Here is a 10507-nt window from a genome sequence, read left to right on the forward strand (position 1 = left end):
GACAACTTCCTCTTTTCGCCACCAACTTCATCTCCATGACGCATATACACAAACACAACACACAAATCCTTCATCATTTTGAAAATAGTGTTATGTTTTGATTAATAAGAATATAATTTTAAATTATCCCCACGGCGTGTTCTAGATGATTGGACAGTGACGCTTAATACTTGCTCCCTTGAGGTCATGCGTTAGATTCCCTAGGCACTCCGGAAGTAAGTGGGTTACCATGTTCAGAGTATGAGTGTGCTAGTAGTCGAGGTGCGCTCGCAAGTTGGCCCGGACACCGGTTTAAAAAAATAATAATTTAAATTATGTCGAAGTAATAATAATAATAAAATCGTACTTTTATGTATTTCTATATTACAAATTAAAATAGTGACATCAAGCCTTTTCTCCAATATTTTCGGTCGCCTCACCCACCACACCAGCGTTGCCAAGCGGTCGTAACCTTGCACAGATCGGTAAACACAAATCACCAAATCAATTCTAATTAATTTCCTCAACATCCAAATATATTCATCATCTATACAACCATATAATTCATCTCGATGGAGAAGATTCCAGACAACTTCTCCACAACTTCACAACAAGCTACTCCGAGTTTTTCGGCTTCTTCCAGAGCTACAACAAACTCATCCCGATATCGAAACTCAAATTATGCAGCTAGTTATCAAACTAATCAATCGGATCCGCAGCAGCATCAACAAAGTAATCGATCGTATCCGCAACAACAGCAACAGAGTAATCGATCGTATCCGCAGCAACAGCAACAGAGTAATCGATCGTATCAGCTGCAACAGAGTAATCGATCGTATTCGCAAAGAGGAGCATATGCTCCTCAACAGCCTAGTTCCTCGTTTCGAAATAATTCTATTAATAGTCATAGAGACCAGAGTTCAAATGCCAATTACGCAGAAGAAGAGAAATTGAGAAGGGAGAATCGTTCTCAACGTTTTGAAAATCAACGTGGCAATCAGGCTAGAAATAATTATACTAGACCTAAAACTATTGGAGCTCGATTGTCTGCTGGAAGTAAGAGTTGTGAAGGAGGAAACAATACAGTTGTTAAAGATATTGACTTGGATTCTTTTACTGTTAAGGGAACCTGTCAGGAAGTCGAGAAATGCTATTTACGTCTTACCTCCGCACCTGATCCCGCCACTGTAATTTTATTCCAACTTTCCTTCTTTAACATATATAGTTTTTTTAATGAATTTGTTGATTACGAGATTAAAAGAATTTGTGTTATGTATTGCAATGTACTTTTCTATTTAATTGAATTATATGTTCACTTTAGGTGAGACCAGAAAAAGTGTTAGAAAAAGCTCTTCTCATGGTTCAGAAATCCCAGAAGAACTACCTTTACAAATGTGATCAGTTAAAATCTATCCGCCAAGATCTTACGGTACAGCGCATACGAAATGAGCTTACAGTTAAGGTACTACTCTGAATTTGAAGATATCTTGTGACCAGCATAAGATGATTGTTTTTTGTTATTTAATATTTGAATTTGGAAAGGTGAATTGATACATGTTCCAATTTTATTACTTGTCTCTTTGGGTAGCAAGCTTCTAATGTTATATTTTATTTTTAGAATAAATTCTGTGGCTATTATTTTGTCTCAGGTTTATGAAACTCATGCTAGATTAGCAATTGAAGTTGGCGACTTATCAGAGTATAATCAGGTTCGTCTGTAATATCTTCAGTTTCCATTTAGGACGTCTTCATTTAAGTAGCTGATTTCAGCTTGAAATTTCTACTTCTTGTCATGGTTCGTATATTTGATTTGGATATTGTTTAGGCCAAGCTTTGTTCCTAGAAATAGAATGGATTGGGTTTATTAGCTTTCTTTTAAAACCAGCAGGGATATGTTGTAGCTTGTCCACCAGTCTTATTAATCCTAAGTTCTGGCTTATTGAAAGGTAAAAATAATCGTATCAAAATGTGTGTGTGTGTGTGTGTGTGTGTGTGTGTGTGTGTTCATGACAATGATGGGATCAGGCTTGTAGTTGCGACATTAGGCATGTCATCATTAACTTGTTATATCATCAATGATGTCATATAAATGGATACTAACTCAGGAGCTTCAACGATTGATAGCAATGCATGTCTTTAGCTAACATTCACTCATCTCTGTGCGTAGGTTTCAGCCTCCTTTAGTTTCTTTGGTTCATGAATATCGTAGTCTTTGATTTTTCAAATCACTCCAATTATGAATGAAGTTGATTTAATATTGTCTTCTCTGATCTTTACCATCTTTATTCTTCTTTCACTTTGTTATACATGAAGGTGATATATAATGGGGGTGAAGGCCATTTTTAACTGTTTTCTAAATAAAGATAAAAAAAATAACTATTTTTAATATTCGGGTTAAATATAACTGTTTGAGTGCACATATGGTAATAATGGAACACTAGTATGCGTCACTTAGAAAATAAAGGAGATATGCATAAAGAAGATTTTATTTTATTTTATTTTATTTACTTTTGGTTTACTGAATAGGCATTCCTAATGTGGGAATCATGGCCATATATATGTATTCTTTGTATTAAAGCTATGGAGGCATTTCTTTTTTATTGAATGCTCCTTTTTAAGATATCTTATTGATTTTATTCATCATTTTTGGTGGCCCTGTTTACAATGAATGCTAATGTAATATTATGTTCACAAGAATTTTAATCCTGACAGGTAGAAGACGCCAGTTTTGCATTCTTAGATTTGCTTTTTTGACACTATTCCATTATAGAGCAAGAAATTGATTGTGTTTAGTAAGTTGTATACATACACATAGTATGTAAGATATTCATAAATGATACACATATCTGGGTAATGGGATCCAAAGGGTAAAAATGACCAACTTCCGGAGAATCAAAAAAGTATGGGCAGTTGTCAGTCGATATGAGTTATAATTGTCATTTTTCTATATAATGTAAATTTCATCCTCTGCGCTACACAATCAGCTTCAATAGGTTTGGTTCCTGTTTCAGCTATCACTTGATAGCATAAATATAATAAATTTACTTGAAATACTAATTTGAATGAAATATCTAAACTTGAGCTAGCAAGAAACATTCTCTGCAGATCAGATTAGTAGTTTGCTGTAGTAACTTGCCTTTTAGATGTGTAATTTAGTATGTAAATTTCTTTTGTCTTTCCTGACTTGAAATATAGTTTTTTTAATCAGCTAATTGTTATTATAGTTGACCTTTGATCTCTTCTGCAGTGCCAATCTCAATTGCAAGAACTTTATGCAGAAGGACACAAGGGATGTGATATGGAATTTTCGGCTTACAATCTACTTTCTGTAATTCTACACTCTAATAATAATAGGGACCTCTTGTCAGCCATGTCAAGGTTAGTAGTATGCACCAAAGGACAGATAGTGTGATCACCACTACTCATATCTTGTATGTCAAGAAATTGCCAGTAATTTACTGCTTCTCATCTCCATTTTCACTTTCTTCAGAATATGTCTTTTGTCTCCTTTCATTCTTTAAGTAATGATAATTTAGAATCGCTGAATCTAAATGTGGGAATTGTATATAAATCTATAACTTTCTTTTTATTTTACTTTTGTGCGCTAAGGAGGGAAATTGTACATAAATTTGTATATTAATTTCGAACGAGTAAAATTCTACCTGGGAAGACAGACAGTTGCATGAAACAAAATCAGTCACTGAGTCACAGAATAAAGCTCTATGTTCCCTTGCCCATGTTTGTTTCATGTGATAATCCACCTAGTAAGAAGTGATATTTAGGTTAATTCAAAACACCCCCGTATCAGATATCACGATGCTCTTGCCGTATATTTGGGTAGCCTCATTAGCGTAACTTGAAATTTTTTGGGAACTAATACTATGATTTGGTGGTAAGTAGCTACTTGAACAAAAGCAAAGTATTGATGTTTATAGCCACTTCAACAAAAATAAAACCCAAATTTATATTATTTAGATAATTAAGTATTCTTGAACTTGTTAAGCATAAAGTCTTAGTTGTGCTATTGGCCTTAATCATGCATAAATTAAATATATATTTAAAATATTTTTATATATGTCATATTCTACAATGTACACGTTCCATGCTTCTTTGTGAATGCATACCACAAACTTATTTGCTTATTTATACTACTTCTAGTCGTTGAGCTATCGTAGACTAAATTTTAATCACTTTTTAGTTCATTTCTATGGAATTAATAATTCCTAGGTCCTAGGGAGAGGGGAAGATTAATAGGCCATCCAAAAAGAACAAGAACGTGATAGAAAATAGTTGATTTAATAAAGATTTAAGTATGACTGTGCAATACTCCAGTGATTATAATTCTCACTAAAAAGGGAACTTATGTATATGACTCATTGACTCTTGAGCATACAAGCAGATGATGGCCAAAGATTCCAAAAGAGTCATATAACAAATTCAATTAAAAAACGCCTGAGACTTTCCTATTACTACAAAGATAACCAAACCAAACCAAACATACTCAGTATATCCCGCTTAGAGCAGGGTCTGAGGAGGGTAAGATGTACGCAGCCTTGCCCTTGCCCTTAAAGCAGAGAGGTTGTTTCCGTGAAGACCCCCGGCTTAGTGCACCATAAATAATATAGTGTGTGATATAATATTAATATACCTTAGCCCATGGCCTTCTTCACATGGGACTTACCTAAACAGTTCCCGTTTGTCGATGATGGGTGACAATGATCTGAAACGGAGATATCAAACTGGATAAGAACTGCCACTATTTGCACACTTTTTTGAATTAACTTGATTTCTTCTTGTGTAATCCATCTATGTCGGTTCTGCTAAACCTTATCAAATCCTTCAACGAACCAACATCCGAGATAATCCATTAGTACGCACTAAACCTTATCAAATCCTTCGACGAACCAACATCCGTGATGATCCATCTTACCAAATCCTTCGACGAACCAACATCCGTGATGATCCATTAGTACGCACTAAACCTTACCAAATTCTTCGACTCACCAAGATCCGTGATGATCCATTAATACGCACCAGTTAATGTAGATACAATGTTTGTGTCTATATCAGACGAATCGTAGAGAAGGAATCCTTGCGATGAAAACCGACTACAGGAGTTGCTTGAAGAAGAAAGACAACAGAAAATTATCCAGAAATTTGGCATATTCAAATCGCGTACACTGCTAAATTGTAGGGAGACACGCTAAATTGTTGGGAGAGATAGATAACTGACAGAGCAGAGTAAATCAGTGTTCAAACCCGGATGGTGGATTAAGATCATCGATCAGAATATGTAGTGATAATAAAAGTCGGAAAAGAATAGAGAATAGAAATTCATGTCGTGAAATTGATTACTATGTCCAAATATCTGGCAAGTCTTTCTGGTTATATGAATAACCTTCTTTCCGTTAGTATGGTTTGTGAGTGCAATGGTGATCGCATTATGCTTTTGTTGTCGCTTACAAATTGTCATGTCCCATTATTCTTAACGAATTTGCTCACTTCTCTGTTTTCAATTTGTTTGTTCAGTGTTCTATTACATGCTTTTTATGTAGAAAGTTCATGTATAATGGCATGTTATTTCATTTTCAGGTTGTCAGTTGATGCCAGAATAGACGGGGCTGTAAAGCATGCTCTTGCAGTGCGCCAAGCTGTCACTTTTGAAAATTATGTATTGTTCTTCAGGCTGTATAAGAAGGCTCCTAATTTGAACACATTCCTCATGGGTTGGCCTCTGCCTATAGTGAATATATAATCTTTTTACTGTTGTCACATTTATTTATCTAAAATTTTCTTATTGCAGATCTGTATGTAGAAAAAATGCGTTATACCGCAGTTAAATGTATTTCCCGTTCATATCGTCCTACGCTTCCTGTTGCATATATTGCTCAGCTTCTAGGCTTTAGTAGTGTTGTGCTCCCGACTGAACCAAGTGATGAGAAGGACACTGATGGACTAGAGGAGTGTGCGGAATGGTTGAAGGCCCACGGTGCATGTCTTATTATAGATAATGCTGGCAAGGTGCTACTTGACTCAAAGGTATTTGATGACATACAAGCTGGAACCTTGAATTGCCTTGAAATGAGCATTACTAGAAATGCAGTTTGCACTTTAGTTTCCATGTGAAGTTTATGGTTCTCTTCACATGCAACATACCACAGACTCATGCCAAGCTCGTTCTTTCTTTTCTGATTTGTTTTGCACAGAATCAAACAATTAGAGACTAACCTCAAAAAATGCTTCCATCTGTTCTATTATGTGCAGGCTTCAACAACTAGTCTCTTTATGCCAAAACCAGAAGTTGATGTTGCTCACGGAGATGCCACTCTTTCTGTTAATGATTTTTTGACTAGGGCTCCCTCATAAACAAAGTGATTATGTTTTAAACAATTGAAAATCTCCGGAAGAATGTGGGTCATGCTGGTCTAACCGTAGCAACATCTGAACAGAAGAAGTTTTCAGCATCAAGTTGTTATTATCAGGGCTCTTAAATTGTAAGAATCTTGGGAACTTTTATTCTTTTAAAAGATGACAGTATAAGTATAGTAAGAGGACATGCATGTTTGTACAAGGAGCATAGTGAGGCAAGGTTACGATTGGAGGAGAAACAAGTGCTCCTAAAGCCAGAGTTTGATGAATTAAAGGCTTGAGCAGATACGTGGGTCAAAATCGAGCTGGCGATGGCCAAGGATGGCACCACTAAAACTTTTAAAGAGCATGTTCCAGCATAAATTATGCCAATATTGGAGACCGGAGTTGATGGATGAATCTTTGCAGAGCATTCCAGTGAGCTTAAGGAAGTTTGTACATATGTGACCCCCTCAAACTCCCAGCCTCAGGCTAAATGTTCCAAGAAACATTCATTCCTTACATTATCCTCACAAAGTTTATGCGAATAATTGCACCGACATGTCAAGGTATTTTCACTTTGTGATCTGTTGGATTCTTACAATTTTTAGTTTTATTGAGTACTTTTTAGGCAATAAGGCTGAAGCATTTAATTGATTTTATTTTTTTATGTGTTTGTCGTGCTTGCAATTTTTCTTTTTGTTATATATATATATATATAGGCCAACATTCCATCTTTAGTAAACCTTAAACCTCAACTATTAGTTTATCCTGCAAAACCATATCCTTGATACGAGCGTTGTTTTTTGTCTGTCTGTGTGCATAGGTCCGAACTTCATAAGAAGCTTTAAACAATATTGAGGTTGGTTAGCATCATGTTAAGTCTTTCCCCGGTGAGTTTAGACAGTGAATTGAGGGAACATTTTTCTCTTATTCCTGAGATTTCCACTGTAGGAATAATTTATGTATTCAGTCCTCAGCTTCTGTGAACACCAGGGTAGTAACCAAGCTGAGCCGAATCGAATACTTTCAAGCTCTGAGATCGAGTTTGACTAAATATGTTGATCGTAGGGGATGAAGGCTGCCGAAAATGGAAGGCAGGAGTTTGAGGGGGGATTGATTGTAGCAGAGTGGTCGAGTCAGTTGTAGTACGACTTTTCATTTCGAGTGGCGGAGGTTTTGAGTATTGATGGCGGGTTGAAAGAGGTCGGGGTTTGGTGCGGATGTAGTTAGTGTATAGATGACGATGGCGGAGGTTTTGAGTATTGATGGCGGGTTGAAAGAGGTTGGGATTCGGTGCGAATGTAGTTAGTGTATAGATGACGGTTAAAAGAGGTGGACTTGGGGAGGACAGTGGCAAGGTCGCTGAATTGGGGTTGCAAAGTGCAAGGCAAGGGAGAGGTAGAGGCGGCGAAGGTGACGGAGGAGGTGGTGACAGAGGTAGAGGTAGAGAAATTTCCGATATTCGAGCTGGGTTTTTCGTATGTAGGATAGATAATGTAGTAAAATAAGGCTAAATATATATCAACAGTGGTGAGTGAAGTACTATTTCTTTTATCTCTCAATTCTTTATATTGAAAATAGAGGATTCTGACACATTTTAATATTTATATAAAATATAATTTTATAATACTTCCTTACTATATATGTAAAATATGATTTTATAATATGCATGAAGTATCCTCTTGTACCCCTTTATTGTGGATTATCATCATGATACCAGTCCAGAGTGGGCAGCAGCAGTGATGTGTCATCCTAATATTCGCATGACGTTGGAACATCCGGAGGATATACATGACAACTTTTATTGAATAAGCCAAGCTAGTTTTGTCGTGTTTTTTTTTTGACAAACAAAATTTTTTATTAATACGAAGCACAAATCCAACTGGGACAAACTCCCGAACTGTCAACTACTATCTGATTGTGAAACAAAGAACAAACTAAACAAATAGTCGTTTTGTTTTAAGATCGCTTGACAAATAGAATATTCAAATTCTTTGATCTAAAAAGTATTACAATGATATCTCGAGCAATCTAACCTACATCAGTAATAAAACTAGTGGTATCGCAATTGACCTTTACTAGTGGTATCGCAATTGACCTTCACATAAGCATCATCTGTAGCCCAATGTTCAACTGATCCTGGAGCACCAAACGTCCCAAAAACATGAACAATTATTTGTTGTGAAAGGAGCTCTTGCAGTATCCACCGTTCCGAAATCGATGCGAGTCTTACCGATCTCCCAAAATACCGTATAAATCCTTTTTAGATTGATAATCGAACGACAGATCAAAAAACATAAAAATACGAAAACATAACAAACTGACATCCCAAAAAAGATGGGCACACACTCACATCCCACAAAGATGGGCACACAACCTTGATAACAAGGTACTCCAACAAGATTAGATCTTAGTTTTATTGAAAAACTAGTAAAATAATAGAGGGGATGAGAGAGCGAAGAGGTTAATTGATGAGAAGATGAAGATATGAATGACGGAGAAGTGACGGCTGAAACCCTAATACGGGAATCAACTCTCAAAACGAGAGAGAAAAGAAAACCCTAATTTTGTCGTGTTTTAATGTTCAAGAGAAGTGAAAAAATAAAAGAAGATAATATATTGTCGTTTAATAACAGTAGGTGCACGGTTTAGTTAGTTATCAAGGCTTTGTTTATGAAATGGAGCGGAGAAAGAATGAAATTTAATGGAGGGAGAATGAAATAAAATTTATATTATAAATGATGATGGCTAATAACAAATGCATATTTTTATCATTTTTAATCATCTCATTTTGAATTATGTGGTTAAAAATTTGAAAGGATCGATAATTTCACCTCTTTATCATGTTTTCTTACAATTTTTAATATAAAAATTATAGGGTTAATTATCAAACTCATCACTGAAGTGGACAAATGATATCAACTTCATCACTGATCTCCACGGGGTCTCAAGTTGCTCACTAAACTCGCTTAATGTTATCAAACTCATCACTGCCGTTAAAAAAGTAACGGAACACATTAATAAAAAAGACTGAAGAAAAACAAATGAAAGAAAATAAAAAAAGTAGAAAATAAAAATACCACATAATTTGAAGTTTATCTGGAAATAAAGCATGCAAACTTTTTATTAAATTGATTTTAGGATATAATTATCTAAATAAACGTAGCGAACTAAATTTTAATATATAATTAACTAAACAATTAAGATTAACTTTTATGTTTTTTATTACATTATAATTATTTTTGAATAATATTGAAATGTTTTCTCTTTTAATAAATTTTATTTATGTGAATATTATTGTTGGCAAAAAAATATTTTCAAATTTTTTTTATATCATCAACTTTTTAAAAATTTTAAGAAATATCTAGAGATTAAACATAAAGAAATTCATTTTGATTTTTAACACTTCTATTTCTTTTGGAGTTTCTTGTACCAAACAAAAACATGAAAATAAATATATGTAAATTTAACATATAAAGCAACACACATTGTCCAAAATCTTCAAAAACAACACATAATGTTTAAAAATATTTTTTTGCCAAAAATAATATTCACATAAATAAAATTTATTAAAAGAGAAAACATTTCAATATTATTCAAAAAAAATTATAATCTAATAAAAAACATAAAAGTTAATCTTAATTGTTTAGTTAATTATATATTAAAATTTAGTTCCATACATTTATTTAGATAATTATATCCTAAAATCAATTTAAAAAAAAATTTGCATACTTTATTTTCATATAAACTTCAAATTATGTGGCATTTCTATTTTCTACTTTTTTTTTATTTTCTTTCATTTGTTTTTCTTCAGTCTTTTTTATTAATGTGTCACGTCTCACTCCGTCTAACCTCCGTTACTTTTTTTAACGGCAGTGATGAGTTTGATACCATTAAGCGAGTTTAGTGAGCAACTTGAGACCCATGGAGATCAGTGATTAAGTTGATACCATTTGTCCACTTCAGTGATGAGTTTGATAATTAACCCAAAAATTATAGATGCATTCTTTTTTGATTATAATTTCCTCATGCATTCTACTTTCTTCATAAAAGTCTTTTATGATTTTTTTGACCATGTGAACGCAATCTAAAAAGAAAAATGTTAGTTATCTCAAAATATTATCTCAAATTTTTTCACTAAATGAAGTGTCGAATTCTGATTGGCCGCCTTCACTTC

The 10507-nt window shown here is 34.3% G+C and overlaps 1 protein-coding gene across 3 annotated transcripts; it reads left to right on the top strand.

Annotated features, from left to right (window-relative positions):
• The first annotated feature begins 385 nt into the window (after positions 1-385).
• Positions 386-7959, top strand: LOC108197036 (SAC3 family protein A). Of its 3 annotated transcripts, none has more exons than XR_001801895.2 (8): positions 386-1166; positions 1301-1441; positions 1629-1688; positions 3227-3357; positions 5572-5705; positions 5783-6018; positions 6244-6896; positions 7154-7959. XR_001801895.2 is itself a non-coding variant. In XM_017364512.2 (7 exons), exons 1-7 carry the CDS (start codon positions 552-554, stop codon positions 6343-6345), a joined length of 1419 nt encoding a protein of 472 aa, XP_017220001.1. In that variant the 5' UTR covers positions 386-551; the 3' UTR covers positions 6346-6997. The 3 variants fall into 3 exon arrangements, 1 of the variants encoding a protein (XP_017220001.1); XR_010286407.1 differs by lacking the exon at positions 7154-7959 and having other exon boundaries at positions 6244-6473; positions 6552-6997; XM_017364512.2 differs by lacking the exon at positions 7154-7959 and having other exon boundaries at positions 6244-6997.
• The last annotated feature ends 2548 nt before the right edge of the window (positions 7960-10507 follow it).

The sequence above is a fragment of the Daucus carota genome, chromosome 8 (assembly GCF_001625215.2).
Source record: "Daucus carota subsp. sativus chromosome 8, DH1 v3.0, whole genome shotgun sequence".
Taxonomy (NCBI): domain Eukaryota; kingdom Viridiplantae; phylum Streptophyta; class Magnoliopsida; order Apiales; family Apiaceae; genus Daucus; species Daucus carota.